Here is a 16,729-nt window from a genome sequence, read left to right on the forward strand (position 1 = left end):
GTTCCCACACTAGCCCAGCTCCGAAGTGGTGCTAATTGCGAACCACTTTCCCTGGTTCGGAGCCGGTTCTCAGGCTGTCGAAATAGAAAGAACTGGTTCGAGATTAAGCACCGGCTCCGAACCAGCACCCAAACCTTCGGGTCACAATGACCCGAAGGTTCACAACAACGTTGTGTTGCGACAACTTTACCCAATACAAAAACAAATAAAAAGCATTTTCTTTTAACCGTCGCGCTGTGGGGGGGTCTGAGACAGCCCGACGGTTAAAAGAAAATGCTTCACTTTATTTTTGTATGAGGTAAAGTTGTCGCAACACTTGGGGGGGGGTCACCATGACTGAAGGGTCACAATGACCTGAAGATAAGACAAGGGTTAAGGCAATTTGACTGCTGGTTTGAAGCTGGTGCCTAATCTCAAACCAGTTCTTTGCATCTGGACAGCCAAAGAATCGGCTCTGAACCAGGAAAACTGGTTCCAACGTAGTCCCAAAACATTGCTGGTCTAGAAGTAAGAACCACTTCCGTTGGAGGCGGGGTTACCGTGACCAACAAAACCAATGCTGAGGACCAGCTGTAGCCTACAGTACTGCTGTCACGGTATCAACATTTCAGTAGTCGGTACCAATACCAGTGAAATTTCACTCAATACCAAAGCAAAACATTTATTATATATAGGATCTGTAGTGAGGTCAGCAAGACCCACGGAGCCAACATCTTGCCACACCTGAAAAGTGATTCAATCACATCAGACAAACCTAATCAGCCCTCGTGACACCCTCAGTATGCTGATTACCCACCAAACGCCAATGCAAAGGAACTATAGAATTGGGGGTGGACCTCCCCAATCTACCTAATCAGCCCTCCTGCTAGCTTGCAAGCTTCAAAAGGGGCCTGCTTGAGACAACACGTCTCCAGCAACCAATTGCTATCCGTTTCGGCGGCGATTTGAACAAAGAACATACCTTGATCAGAACTTTTGAGGAAAGTTCTTGAGACTTCACCTTTACCACAAGAGTACAAGGTGGAGGATTATGAGAGGGATATTTGTGTCATTTTTGTTACTTTGTTTTAATGTTGTGTTCACTGAAATCTTGATTCTAGTAACAACTCCTTCTTCCTGAAAGATAACCACGTCATTCTTGGTATCTACACAAAGCTATCATAATAAAACAATCATTCAACTATATTTTGTAACTGTACCAAGATGTCCAGAACAATATTTGAACAATCTTATGAACCAGCCAGAGATCAGATCACACCTTTGGTAGGTGTGAAGGAAGGAGGGGGGAGTTGAGAACCCAGCTTCCCCCAATCAACAAGACCCCAGACAGGTCCTCCCTCGAACTCTGAACTGTATAAAGCCCTAAGATGACCATCAATCTCGGACTCCAGCGAAAACCAACCATGGCATGAACGCCATCAGGATTGGAGTTCCAAAGGACGTCGCCAAGCTTCTCCTGAGATTCAACTTCATAGTGAACGCGTCTATCTGGACGTTTCAACAGAAGAAACAAAAACGCAATTCTAATTGCGACTTCACTGAGATCCCGCAGACTCAGTCACATGACCCAGCGCAGCCGCGCTTTGACTTCAGATTCGTCAAATGGACCTTTGGCGCAAACCGCCAAAGGTCCATTTGACCTCATTGGTCAATTTGGCCTCATTGATCAACCCCTGATCAAACGTAACTATGACTAACGTTCTTTCCTCCTCGACATGGCATTGGCGTGAGCTCTGTTTATGATTTGTAAGGATGTAATCATTGACTGTACAATTTCTGTCTTTCTTTAAGTTAGACCATTTCATTCTGTTCATTGAAACCAATCTCTCATATCAAACCCATAAACTAACTTGTTCATAAGATCTGTTTACCTTACTTGAATAAATTCATTGTAAAGATATTTTTACGTGCGTGTTCACTGATGTTACGATTGGCTCTACACTTACAACAAATTCATTCTTAAAGATGAGACTGATTATTACATATTAAACATAGGATTCCCTAATGTCCTAAACCAATATTAGGTTGGTGCCCCGAGACTTTATGATAAATTAAGTATTTCTATCTTTAAACGAGCAAACCCCGCTACATATATATATAATATGTTACTGAACAACTCATTTGTTGACAGCAACATACAATATGTAAGGCTGTAGCCTACTTATGACAACAACAGAACATTAATAACATCACAATGCATGTAGGCCTGTGGACTGAGTGTAGACTTTAAGCTAACTCAGCAGATGACAGATCATATGTAGAGGTCAAAAATATAAATCTGGACGTGAACATAATTTATTAGTAGAAAGAGTGGATGAAAAACACTTCATGGGGCTCTTAAAATGTTGGTCAAGTACAAAACGTTAATATACCATCCCAAACTCCAAAACACAAACTTTGGCGAACTATGTTCTCATCGTCACCTGCCTCATTACTTAAGTATTTCCATACGTGGCTCTTCCACTTTTCTTGTCAACAACTTTTAGTGGAGCCCCTGCAGCATTAGCTGCTTGTCCAGTGATGCCAATTTAACAACGCCTTCCCTAGTGACAAAAAATGTAATCTAGTGACTTGTCAGAGGGCCACTAGTTACTTCTGGTGAGATTGTTTTGGCAACACTGTGCTTGTCAGCGTCCACCTCTGCAATCCGGTACTTAAGAAATGTTGGTATTGTACAACTTTTTTGGTTTGAGTACCGACTTGGTACCGGGTTTTGTGACAACAATAGCCTAAAGCAGTTAGACATTTTTAAATACTTTTTTTGCTGTGTCATGGAATGTAGTTAAGATTTTAAGGCAACAAATTGGTTGTTTAAATAATAAGTCACTTGACCGAGATTCCTTCATTTATTAGCTATAGTGTTTATGTTAAGTAACGGATCTGAATACTTCTTCCACAACGGTTTAATAGATTTGTTTAACTGCAGTGTGATCAATGCCAGGGGGTAGCTACACGCTTGGGCTAACATTTATATTTTATGTTCGATGTTAATAAGAATCCAAAATAGGAGGAGTCAAGTGGCTGAGCAGTTAGGGAATCGGGCTAGTAATCCGAAAGGTTGCCAGTTCGATTCCCAGCCGTGCAAAATGACGTTGTGTCATTGGGTAAGGCACTTCACCCTACTTGCCTCGGGGAATGTCCCTGTACTTACTGTAAGTCGCTCTGGATAAGAGCGTCTGCTAAATGACTAAAATGTAAAATGTAAAATAGGCTGTTGCGTTATTACTATTATTCTCAATTGTAATTTGGAATGTAAGGCGCCATTGTTAATGGTGTGCTTGACGCTAGGGTAACAGACGTGGCCACACCCGTTACACTAGTATTGCTGGGAAAGATGAGATTTATACAGTCACATATGACCTGGTTCTGTGGTGGCTCTCAATCCCATGGAAAAGCAAACTGGTTCTTAGAAGGCTCGCCAATTGAACCAACTCCCAACCGGCATGGCCAGTGGAGGGAGAGGAACCGGCATGGCCAGTGGAGGGAGAGAGGAAGAGGGGAGAGTCTCACCAAAGGATGGGGTCGTTGGCCAGTTCGCTGAAGCGTTTGCAGACGCAGGCGGCCCTGCACAGGTCCTGCTCCAACAGGTACGAGAATATCTTCAGCACCACCTCATCTGGAAGCTTCTCCTGAAGGTACTGCTCTGCTGGCGCTGCTGGGGGCAACCAGAAGGAGTGGGGTTATTCAGCATCATCCATTATCATCAAAACCAAATTTAGCTGCTCGTTATAGGGTTATCATAGAGAGTAGGGGTGTAACAATACAAGTATTCATTGTGAACCAGTTCAGGACAAGGTTTTCTGTATGCATGCAAACCAGATAATTAGTTGGACTAATCCTATTACCTTTGGAAAATAAAAGCTATCTTAAATTGTGTGACATAATGTTGTCAGTGCTACTGCGCCCACCAAGACAGCCCAAACAACTATGTTTTCTGCCCCTCCCACACCCCAAGAAAAACTCTACCACTTGATATGCTGAGGCCCGCTACACTAAGCAAGCTCTTTGCAATTTTGCTAGCTGTTTATGTTTTATGTACTTTTTAGCTGTATGGAAAAAGTACCGAACCGTATCGGACCGTGACACCACTGTATCGTATCATGACAGCAATGTATTGTATCTAAGGATTGGGCATTTTTGTTAAACTGTTATTTCGATCATTGATAGGTCTTCAAAAACGAGTTATCGGGGGCGGGGCGTGTGCAGGGCATGTGTGGGGGGCGGGGCATGTGCAGGGCATGTGTGGGGGGCGGGGCGTGTGCAGGGCATGTGTGGGGGGAGGGGCATGTGCAGGGCATGTGTGGGGGGAGGGGCGTGTGCAGGGCATGTGTGGGGGGAGGGGCGTGTGCAGGGCATGTGTGGGGGGAGGGGCGTGTGCAGGGCATGTGTGGGGGGAGGGGCGTGTGCAGGGCATGTGTGGGGGGCGGGGCGTGTGCAGGGCATGTGTGGGGGGAGGGGCGTGTGCAGGGCATGTGTGGGGGGCGGGGCATGTGCAGGGCATGTGTGGGGGGAGGGGCGTGTGCAGGGCATGTGTGGGGGGAGGGGCGTGTGCAGGGCATGTGTGGGGGAGGGGCGTGTGCAGGGCATGTGTGGGGGGAGGGGCGTGTGCAGGGCATGTGTGGGGGGCGGGGCGTGTGCAGGGCATGTGTGGGGGGAGGGGCGTGTGCAGGGCATGTGTGGGGGGAGGGGCGTGTGCAGGGCATGTGTGTGGGGAGGGGCGTGTGCAGGGCATGTGTGGGGGGCGGGGCGTGTGCAGGGCATGTGTGGGGGGAGGGGCGTGTGCAGGGCATGTGTGGGGGGCGGGGCATGTGCAGGGCATGTGTGGGGGGAGGGGCGTGTGCAGGGCATGTGTGGGGGGCGGGCATGTGCAGGGCATGTGTGGGGGGCGGGGCATGTGCAGGGCATGTGTGGGGGGAGGGGCGTGTGCAGGGCATGTGTGGGGGGCGGGGCGTGTGCAGGGCATGTGTGGGGGGAGGGGCGTGTGCAGGGCATGTGTGGGGGGCGGGGCATGTGCAGGGCATGTGTGGGGGGAGGGGCGTGTGCAGGGCATGTGTGGGGGGAGGGGCGTGTGCAGGGGGCAGTGTGCCCATCAAGGAGATAATGAAAATATTTTAAGATTGTTATGAAAATGTATTTTGACAAATAAAAATGACATGAAAACATGTCTATGAAACATGAACATATGACTAAAAAAGGACACTGCTTATGCTGCATCAATGTTTTAGAAAAAGAAACATCAGTAATAGAAAAGCTGCATGAGGTGAAGCTGAAAAGGAAATTAACTCCAGTAAACTGAATCCCTCCTAGGGTAACGCTAACCCTCCTAAGGTAACGCTAACCCTCCTAGGACACGTCTTATGATGTATCCTGTCTATCATCAGATATCCTAGATACACAACATAAACGTAACATTACAATTTATATCTGCACTAAAGGATGTAGATGCAGTTAGAAACTATAGAAAGAGTGTAACTCAGAATGGGATTTATTCGCCATGAAAGTTTGCACAGGCGAATAAATTCCATTCTGAGTTACACTCATCCACAGGACATCCACAACTCCCATTGTGGATGTCCTCTTTTAACAGTGCGCTGAAACACGGGCAAGGGATATCCTGCTTACTGGTCAGTATATGATATCCTGCTTACTGGTCAGTATATGATATCCTGCTTACTAGTCAGTATATGAAATCCTGCTTACTGGTCAGTATATGAAATCCTGCTTACTAGTCAGTATATGAAATCCTGCTTACTGGTCAGTATATGATATGCTGCTTACTGGTCGGTATGTGATTTCTTGCTTACTGGTCAGTATATGATATACTGCTTACTGGTGATATCCTGCTTACTGGTCAGTATATGATATCCTGCTTACTAGTCAGTATATGAAATCCTGCTTACTGGTCAGTATATGATATGCTGCTTACTGGTCGGTATGTGATTTCTTGCTTACTGGTCAGTATATGATATACTGCTTACTGGTGATATCCTGCTTACTGGTCAGTATATGATATACTGCTTACTGGTGATATCCTGCTTACTGGTCAGTATATGATATCCTGCTTACTGGTGATATCCTGCTTACTTGTCAGTATATGATATACTGCTTACTGGTGATATCCTGCTTACTGGTCAGTATATGATATGCTGCTTACTGGTGATATCCTGCTTACTGGTCAGTATATGATATCCTGCTTACTGGTCAGTATATGATATCCTGCTTACTGGTCAGTATATTATATCCTGCTTACTGGTCAGTATATGATATCCTGCTTACTGGTCAGTATATGATAGCCTGCTTACTGGTCAGTATATGATATGCTGCTTACTGGTGATATCCTGCTTACTGGTCAGTATATGATATCCTGCTTACTGGTCAGTATATGATATCCTGCTTACTGGTCAGTATATTATATCCTGCTTACTGGTCAGTATATGATATCCTGCTTACTGGTCAGTATATGATAGCCTGCTTACTGGTCAGTATATTGTATCCTGCTTACTTGTCAGTATATGATAGCCTGCTTACTGGTCAGTATATTTTATCCTGCTTACTGGTCAGTATATTATAGTACAGGATGGGTATAGCTCAATGTTACAGCATTTGACTGCATATCAGGTTGGAGGTTAAAATCTCCCCCTGTACATTGCTTTGGATACTATAGAGAGCTGCTCTTACCTGGTAGCCACCGCTGCTATGGAGATCTTACATGGTAGGGTTTAGACTAGAATTAGGACTAATCCTGATAACCAGGGTGGAACACCCCTGCTATAGAGTTTACCTGGTAGGGTTAGGACTGAGGACCAGGGTTAGGGTTAGACAGCTTACCTGGTAAGTCTTGTGACTTCCCGGAGACTCTGGCACGTTTGGCCCGGTGGCTGAAGTTCTCTGTCGTGGAAGTAGAAGCTCCCTGCAGACAGAAGAGAAGCTAAGCATCATCACAAACACACACCACACACACACTCCACACACACCTCACAAACACACACCACACACCTCACAAACACACACCACACACCTCACAAACACACACCACACACCTCACAAACACACACCACACACCTCACAAACACACACCACACACCTCACAAACACACACCACACACACACACACACCTCACAAACACACACCTCACAAACACACACCACACACCACAAACACATCCAGACACTACACCTCACACACATCCAGACACTACACCTGACAAACACACACCACACACACATCCAGACACGACACCTCACAAACACATCCAGACACTACACCTCACCCACATCCAGACACTACACCTCACAAACACACACATCCAGACACTACACCTCACAAACACACACCTCACACACATCCAGACACTACACCTCACAAACACACACCTCACACACATCCAGACACTACACCTCACAAACACACACCACACACACATCCAGACACTACACCTCACAAACACACACACATCCAGACACTACACCTCACAAACACACCAACCACACACACACCAACACCACAACACACTTGATAGTTACCACCACTTCTTCTAGAAGTGCACACACATACGCACACCTTCTATTTAACACACACACAGATGTTTTAGTTACCACCACATGCGTGCATGCACACACTTTCCACCACCACATACACACCTAATTAACACACACACACACACACACCCTCCAGTAGTGGGGTCCTACCTCCATGTTAACATTACCCACTCCCCCTCCAGTAGTGGGGTCCTACCTCCATGTTAACATTACCCACTCCCCCTCCAGTAGTGGGGTCCTACCTCCATGTTAACATTACCCACTCCCCCTCCAGTAGTGGGGTCCTACCTCCATGTTAACATTACCCACTCCCCCTCCAGTAGTGGGGTCCTACCTCCATGTTAACATTACCCACTCCCCCTCCAGTAGTGGGGTCCTACCTCCATGTTAACATTACCCACTCCCCCTCCAGTAGTGGGGTCCTACCTCCATGTTAACATTACCCACTCCCCCTCCAGTAGTGGGGTCCTACCTCCATGTTACCATTACCCACTCTCCCTCCAGTAGTGGGGTCCTACCTCCATGTTAACATTACCCACTCCACCTCCAGTAGTGGGGTCCTACCTCCATGTTAACATTACCCACTCCCCCTCCAGTAGTGGGGTCCTACCTCCATGTTAACATTACCCACTCCCCCTCCAGTAGTGGGGTCCTACCTCCATGTTAACATTACCCACTCCCCCTCCAGTAGTGGGGTCCTACCTCCATGTTAACATTACCCACTCCCCCTCCAGTAGTGGGGTCCTACCTCCATGTTAACATTACCCACTCCCCCTCCAGTAGTGGGGTCCTACCTCCATGTTAACATTACCCACTCCCCCTCCAGTAGTGGGGTCCTACCTCCATGTTAACATTACCCACTCCCCCTCCAGTAGTGGGGTCCTACCTCCATGTTAACATTACCCACTCCCCCTCCAGTAGTGGGGTCCTACCTCCATGTTAACATTACCCACTCCCCCTCCAGTAGTGGGGTCCTACCTCCATGTTAACATTACCCACTCCCCCTCCAGTAGTGGGGTCCTACCTCCATGTTAACATTACCCACTCCCCCTCCAGTAGTGGGGTCCTACCTCCATGTTAACATTACCCACTCCCCCTCCAGTAGTGGGGTCCTACCTCCATGTTAACATTACCCCCACTCCCCCTCCAGTAGTGGGGTCCTACCTCCATGTTAACATTACCCACTCCCCCTCCAGTAGTGGGGTCCTACCTCCATGTTAACATTACCCACTCCACCTCCAGTAGTGGGGTCCTACCTCCATGTTAACATTACCCACTCCCCCTCCAGTAGTGGGGTCCTACCTCCATGTTAACATTACCCACTCCCCCTCCAGTAGTGGGGTCCTACCTCCATGTTAACATTACCCACTCCCCCTCCAGTAGTGGGGTCCTACCTCCATGTTAACATTACCCACTCCCCCTCCAGTAGTGGGGTCCTACCTCCATGTTAACATTACCCACTCCCCCTCCAGTAGTGGGGTCCTACCTCCATGTTAACATTACCCCCCCTCCCCCTCCAGTAGTGGGGTCCTACCTCCATGTTAACATTACCCACTCCCCCTCCAGTAGTGGGGTCCTACCTCCATGTTAACATTACCCACTCCACCTCCAGTAGTGGGGTCCTACCTCCATGTTAACATTACCCACTCCCCCTCCAGTAGTGGGGTCCTACCTCCATGTTAACATTACCCACTCCCCCTCCAGTAGTGGGGTCCTACCTCCATGTTAACATTACCCACTCCCCCTCCAGTAGTGGGGTCCTACCTCCATGTTAACATTACCCACTCCCCCTCCAGTAGTGGGGTCCTACCTCCATGTTAACATTACCCACTCCACCTCCAGTAGTGGGGTCCTACCTCCATGTTAACATTACCCACTCCCCCTCCAGTAGTGGGGTCCTACCTCCATGTTAACATTACCCCCCCTCCCCCTCCAGTAGTGGGGTCCTACCTCCATGTTAACATTACCCACTCCCCCTCCAGTAGTGGGGTCCTACCTCCATGTTAACATTACCCACTCCCCCTCCAGTAGTGGGGTCCTACCTCCATGTTAACATTACCCACTCCCCCTCCAGTAGTGGGGTCCTACCTCCATGTTAACATTACCCACTCCCCCTCCAGTAGTGGGGTCCTACCTCCATGTTAACATTACCCACTCCCCCTCCAGTAGTGGGGTCCTACCTCCATGTTAACATTACCCACTCCCCCTCCAGTAGTGGGGTCCTACCTCCATGTTAACATTACCCACTCCCCCTCCAGTAGTGGGGTCCTACCTCCATGTTAACATTACCCACTCCCCCTCCAGTAGTGGGGTCCTACCTCCATGTTAACATTACCCACTCCACCTCCAGTAGTGGGGTCCTACCTCCATGTTAACATTACCCACTCCCCCTCCAGTAGTGGGGTCCTACCTCCATGTTAACATTACCCACTCCCCCTCCAGTAGTGGGGTCCTACCTCCATGTTAACATTACCCACTCCCCCTCCAGTAGTGGGGTCCTACCTCCATGTTAACATTACCCCCACTCCCCCTCCAGTAGTGGGGTCCTACCTCCATGTTAACATTACCCACTCCCCCTCCAGTAGTGGGGTCCTACCTCCATGTTAACATTACCCCCCCTCCTCCTCCAGTAGTGGGGTCCTACCTCCATGTTAACATTACCCACTCCCCCTCCAGTAGTGGGGTCCTACCTCCATGTTAACATTACCCACTCCCCCTCCAGTAGTGGGGTCCTACCTCCATGTTAACATTACCCACTCCCCCTCCAGTAGTGGGGTCCTACCTCCATGTTAACATTACCCACTCCCCCTCCAGTAGTGGGGTCCTACCTCCATGTTAACATTACCCACTCCCCCTCCAGTAGTGGGGTCCTACCTCCATGTTAACATTACCCACTCCCCCTCCAGTAGTGGGGTCCTACCTCCATGTTAACATTACCCACTCCCCCTCCAGTAGTGGGGTCCTACCTCCATGTTAACATTACCCACTCCCCCTCCAGTAGTGGGGTCCTACCTCCATGTTAACATTACCCACTCCCCCTCCAGTAGTGGGGTCCTACCTCCATGTTAACATTACCCACTCCCCCTCCAGTAGTGGGGTCCTACCTCCATGTTACCATTACCCACTCCCCCTCCAGTAGTGGGGTCCTACCTCCATGTTACCATTACCCACTCCCCCTCCAGTAGTGGGGTCCTACCTCCATGTTACCATTACCCACTCCCCCTCCAGTAGTGGGGTCCTACCTCCATGTTACCATTACCCACTCCCCCTCCAGTAGTGGGGTCCTACCTCCATGTTACCATTACCCACTCCCCCTCCAGTAGTGGGGTCCTACCTCCATGTTACCATTACCCACTCCCCCTCCAGTAGTGGGGTCCTACCTCCATGTTAACATTACCCCCACTCCCCCTCCAGTAGTGGGGTCCTACCTCCATGTTAACATTACCCACTCCCCCTCCAGTAGTGGGGTCCTACCTCCATGTTAACATTACCCACTCCCCCTCCAGTAGTGGGGTCCTACCTCCATGTTAACATTACCCCCACTCCCCCTCCAGTAGTGGGGTCCTACCTCCATGTTAACATTACCCACTCCCCCTCCAGTAGTGGGGTCCTACCTCCATGTTAACATTACCCACTCCCCCTCCAGTAGTGGGGTCCTACCTCCATGTTAACATTACCCACTCCCCCTCCAGTAGTGGGGTCCTACCTCCATGTTAACATTACCCCCCCTCCTCCTCCAGTAGTGGGGTCCTACCTCCATGTTAACATTACCCACTCCCCCTCCAGTAGTGGGGTCCTACCTCCATGTTAACATTACCCACTCCCCCTCCAGTAGTGGGGTCCTACCTCCATGTTAACATTACCCCCACTCCCCCTCCAGTAGTGGGGTCCTACCTCCATGTTACCATTACCCACTCCCCCTCCAGTAGTGGGGTCCTACCTCCATGTTAACATTACCCCCACTCCCCCTCCAGTAGTGGGGTCCTACCTCCATGTTAACATTACCCACTCCCCCTCCAGTAGTGGGGTCCTACCTCCATGTTAACATTACCCACTCCCCCTCCAGTAGTGGGGTCCTACCTCCATGTTAACATTACCCCCACTCCCCCTCCAGTAGTGGGGTCCTACCTCCATGTTAACATTACCCACTCCCCCTCCAGTAGTGGGGTCCTACCTCCATGTTAACATTACCCACTCCCCCTCCAGTAGTGGGGTCCTACCTCCATGTTAACATTACCCACTCCCCCTCCAGTAGTGGGGTCCTACCTCCATGTTAACATTACCCCCCCTCCTCCTCCAGTAGTGGGGTCCTACCTCCATGTTAACATTACCCACTCCCCCTCCAGTAGTGGGGTCCTACCTCCATGTTAACATTACCCACTCCCCCTCCAGTAGTGGGGTCCTACCTCCATGTTAACATTACCCCCACTCCCCCTCCAGTAGTGGGGTCCTACCTCCATGTTACCATTACCCACTCCCCCTCCAGTAGTGGGGTCCTACCTCCATGTTAACATTACCCACTCCCCCTCCAGTAGTGGGGTCCTACCTCCATGTTAACATTACCCACTCCCCCTCCAGTAGTGGGGTCCTACCTCCATGTTAACATTACCCCCCCTCCTCCTCCAGTAGTGGGGTCCTACCTCCATGTTGCTCTTGGCTGGACACGCGGTTCTCTTGGGCAACAGAGACTTCCTTCGTAGCTGATAGGGACTGTTCTGAGCTCCAGGAACGGATTCTTCTGCAACCATATCTGCGGGGACGTCCTCATCTGGAAAGGAGAGAGACATGAAGACTATTACCATGACAACACAGCACAGGAGACACACTAAGACCCATGTGCGTGGAGGTCAGGTACTAGCCTAGTGTGGAATGTTATGGCTACAAAGTGAGGGTGTTGTTTTTAACTGCTGAGATGTCAGACGGCAGAGCGTCCACATTCCTGTCCTGTGCAGTGAAGACAGGGGCCCTGCTGTGAACTAACACTGCCTTTCATCAACATGTGCTTCCTTCTACTACACCCACCACCACCACCATCACCATCCAGGGAACTCTCAAGCACTTTGTCAACAACAAGCACAAACAACAAAAAAGTTTCCCTTGCGGTGTGTAGAATAAGCACCGGCCATAGTTAAATATAAACCCACTGGCCTAGACTTGTTAGAAGTCAGCTCGGACACTGGACTAAAAGCCAAACTGACACCCAGCAACTATGACCAGGTTTCTAATCTGTTTGAAGTTCATGCTATGCAGATTAATGCCTAATCAAAATCACCTCACCTACAATCCTTACCTTCAGGTGCACGTAGCTCCATTTTAGCCTGACATTGCGTCCAGTGTGTCTGTGCCGACCCCACAAGGGAGTTGCCTTGTTGCTCTGGGGATTCTCCCGGACTACTAGCCAGTAACCACTACAAACACTGAGCAGGCTACCGCCGCATCTTCTAGCAACACCAGCAGTCTTCACAGAGAGGAGACTGATTTGACTAATGACGAAAGTAGCAGCTATTCAAACACCCATGCTCATCCTTATTATTTATGGCCACGCTAGCGAGCTAGCACATAAATGTAATACTTCTGAAACAGATAGTCTAGGTAACTAATTAAAAATATTTTCTAAATCACAGCAATGCAAGTTTTTGTTACTTCTGTAACGTTGCTTTCTTATGCGTTACTGTACAGTAGATTAGAAAGGTACAGCTAGACCACTGTAGTCAATGCTAGCTAGCTAGCTAAGCTAGAAGTAGCTTACTCTTCTGTACGTGAAAATAAAAGTAGTTTCCCAAATGTACTAAGTTTGGAAAAATCTCCTCTTTAACCTTTTCATGTTCCTGTTAAATTTGCCTGAAAACGCCTAAACAGCATACCCAAAGTAAATTGGAAGCTGTTCTTGAACCATTTGGAGTACATGCATGTAAATGATCTCTTTTGAAAGCTGACACTCTGAAGTTATGTCCCCTGTTGTCAGGACCCCTGTCAGTCCTTCTAGTGTTGAGTAATAGAAGCTTGAACACAAGGAAAGTGAAAATTTCTATTTCCGCCTAGATTTTGTTTTGAAAACAGAGGCCTGAAGAGGCCTAGAGGTGGTAGGTATTATCTGGAAGACTAAATTGGACCACAGGTTGAAGCCTTACCCAATTCAAATCAAAAGTCAAACATAATACCACAATATATTCATATTTGACACATGTTTTTATAAGAGTACATCCAGGAATTTTCTAAAAGGGTCTTTTGGAGACTCCAAAATGACCCTTTGTAACCAAGGTCAAGGTCAAATAAAAAGGTATTATTTTTCATAATTGTTATCTCTGGCCCATCTCTGGTACTTAGAAATATCATATATAATAGCTAAATCCCTAATTAGTAATACTGAAACACAAAAACTGAAGCATGAACACATTGGAGTGCTTTATCTGATTCCAAGGATTGGCGCACAAAGAACACTGATTCTGTCAACCATATTGCGCAATCGACTGTTATTTTGAAGGCTCCACAGACGCATACAAATGAGGTATTGGCATTTTCAGCTAGCTGTCAGCTACAAGGCTAACGAGCTAATTTCAGAGCCAGTCGAAGCCAGTTCGAGAAATTTGTTTAGAACGAGTGTGGGGGGGGGGGGGCGGGGGGGGGCAGGACGCACAGACCTAGTTGGCTTTAGAGGGCTGTCAACGGGGCATGGAAGCTCCTATTGGGTCGAACAAGGTGTCAATCAAAAGGGGAGGGTTCAACGGACATTTTGAGACCTTCATTTTGTAAATACTCCGTTGATAAATCGGAGAAAATAACACTTTTATGTGAACAAGTTGTTTCTTCCGTCGGCTAACTTGCATAATGAAACAAAGGATAATGGCTATTCATGAACGTAAAACATTGTATTTGGACGAATTACTTTACATGGTTAGATACTTTGAACCCTTGGGACTTACGCAGATCAAGTTTTGATGGCATGATTTGCACACCTGGACCTATTTGAACAACTTAGGGTGAGTACAACTTTTTTCTTTGGCATTGTTGAAGGAATGTTCACCGGAAAAAGACGTTGACTTTGCTTGCTATTGCGACTTGATCTTGAATTGGTTTATTTCAATGGAAGCACAAGAATCGTAGCTTTCCAACGATGTATAACATGTGTAGCGTCTAAAAAATATATTTTTTAGAATTTAGTGCGTCGTAACTGAGGAAGGGGGAGGCAGCATTTTTGTCTCGCGGGCGAAACAGGAGCGTAAACAGGTGTTTATCAAAGAAAATTGTAAAACAAGTTACGTTTTTTCTTGCATCTATAGGTTGTTAATTATTGAATAGACGCGTTGTTTGCTTTCAAGCTTGTACAAAAAAGTGTTTGTTTACATATGAAATTCACTTGGCATAAGGCACAACGCTTCCTAGTTGATGTATTTGATTGTAGTCACGCAACGACGTGATGATGACCTGATAACTAGGGTAAGTCGTTTTGTATAACATGGGGCCCAATAATTGAGATATATATTGGCATTGGCGGAACACGATCGAAGCTAATCTTAATTAGTGACACCGGGTTTATTTAGAAAACAAACACGTGCATTGTTGTTCTTCGGAAACACACAGCTCCCCGTTTTAAAACATTCACATGCTAATGACTTGGAACGGGAGCTTTAAGCACAACAAATCTGCAATTCGCCATCATTGGCAAAGGCTACATTTGAAGTATAAAAATCACCGTGACATTATAACATACTGGACACAAGTCACTTGAGAACAAGGACCCAGTTTAACATAGGTGGCTGTCTGGTTATAAAAAACCGACGTAAGCATCAGTTGCCCGGTGCACCGCCGGCCGCCCGGAAAGCCCAAACGAATTGTCTCACTATGTCGCAGCTAGCTACAATACAAACGGATAGGTGACAAAGGTGCCGCACAAACAAATGCTTCCTTGCCAACAACGCGCCTTGATTATACATAATACCGGAAAACAATTTATACACGAGTGGACAGGAAATGTATGTTGAAATGTCCTAGCTTGCAAGCCAGTTGGTCAATTTACTCGAAGTATCGTTTTGACAAAGGCGCAGCTGCTTAGCGAGCTAGCTAGTGCTAGCTGGCTACAAAAACGTCATCATGGGATGCCAATTTGCTCATTAACTCGCTAGCTGTTGACCATCTAACTGCCCAACTACAGCCTTTTCCCAATTATAATTGTTCCTAAAGGAGCAAAGGGAGAACAGGATTTCTATTTGCCTGTATTTTGTATGACCGAATCTGGTGTCACTCTGCAACTATGCTTCAACATAAATGGATAGTTGTCCAGCCAAGGCAACCACTGAAAGCAACCGAACAAAGCGCGGCCCTGTGAACGCTATGGAAACACAAGCCTCGGCATTTCCTCAGTTCAACTAATGGAAAGACGTTTTCCGATACGAATTTACTGACACTATTTGTTACCAATCTGTACCTGTCACCATCACCAATGTGTTAAAGGCTATTTGTTTTTTTGACACCGCTTTAAATGCACACCTTTTAGACATTTTACTTAATCAAACAACGTACCTCTGTCCTGGTTATTCCTTTCCGGTTGTACCGGGCGCGGCCTCGACACTCGCCTGGGTCGTCTGCTGCTGGCTCTGACGGAGTTCATTTGGGGTGTTGAGAATCCGAAGGAAAATTCAAACCCTTCACAGCAGTCGGAACGACGTTTAGGACGCAATTCAATATGTTTTTTTCTTAAACATTGCGCAATTCTACACCCTTCCTATAAGTCGAGAAAAAAACAGTTTTTTTTGCGTTACCCCTGCAGCCTCTCAGCCCCGTGTCGATGTTGCAGGAGGAGCCATGAACACAACTAGCGTCGGTGACAAGAGTATCACGTGGGAGAACCCTCCACCAATAGCATTGCGTTTAGCTAACAATAATGTTATGGAAAGCCTAGTCCTACAGACATTCATTCAGGATATCTTTAGAAACGTATCACTTTGACGAGTCCCCCTCGGCCCTGCCCCCTCATCTTGTTACTCAATAATACTGTTTAACCCTTGTGTTATCTTCGGGTCATTCTGACACATCAGTCATTGTGACCCACCGTCGTATTGCGACAGATTTACCGCATACAAAGACAAAGTGAAGCATTTTCTTTTAACAGCTAGGCTGTCTCAGACCCCCCACATTGCAAAGGTTAAAAGAAAATTATTTTAATTTGTTTTTGTATTGGGTAAAATTGGGT

At 47.4% G+C, this 16,729-nt stretch overlaps 1 protein-coding gene across 4 annotated transcripts in view; it reads right to left on the bottom strand.

The window, feature by feature from the left end:
- The window catches only part of fbxo11a (F-box protein 11a), a 38,300-nt gene extending 21,954 nt beyond the window's left edge, over positions 1-16,346 (bottom strand). For 2 of the 4 annotated variants that reach the window (XR_009930583.1, XM_062462894.1), the window contains exons 1-4: positions 16,060-16,346; positions 12,180-12,307; positions 6,829-6,910; positions 3,511-3,655 (exon numbers count right to left, since the gene is read on the bottom strand). Coding sequence is in view for 3 of the 4 variants with exons in the window: in XM_062462894.1 (XP_062318878.1) it covers positions 3,511-3,655; positions 6,829-6,910; positions 12,180-12,307; positions 16,060-16,147 (443 nt within the window). In the remaining variant the exon portion in view is untranslated. Of the gene's footprint in view, positions 1-3,510; positions 3,656-6,828; positions 6,911-12,179; positions 12,308-12,829; positions 13,023-16,059 lie in introns of all 4 variants that reach the window. The other 2 variants (XM_062462896.1, XM_062462895.1) reach the window with 2 other exon arrangements.
- Between the last annotated feature and the right edge of the window lie 383 nt (positions 16,347-16,729).

Source organism: Osmerus eperlanus, chromosome 6 (assembly GCF_963692335.1).
Source record: "Osmerus eperlanus chromosome 6, fOsmEpe2.1, whole genome shotgun sequence".
Taxonomy (NCBI): Eukaryota; Metazoa; Chordata; class Actinopteri; order Osmeriformes; family Osmeridae; genus Osmerus; species Osmerus eperlanus.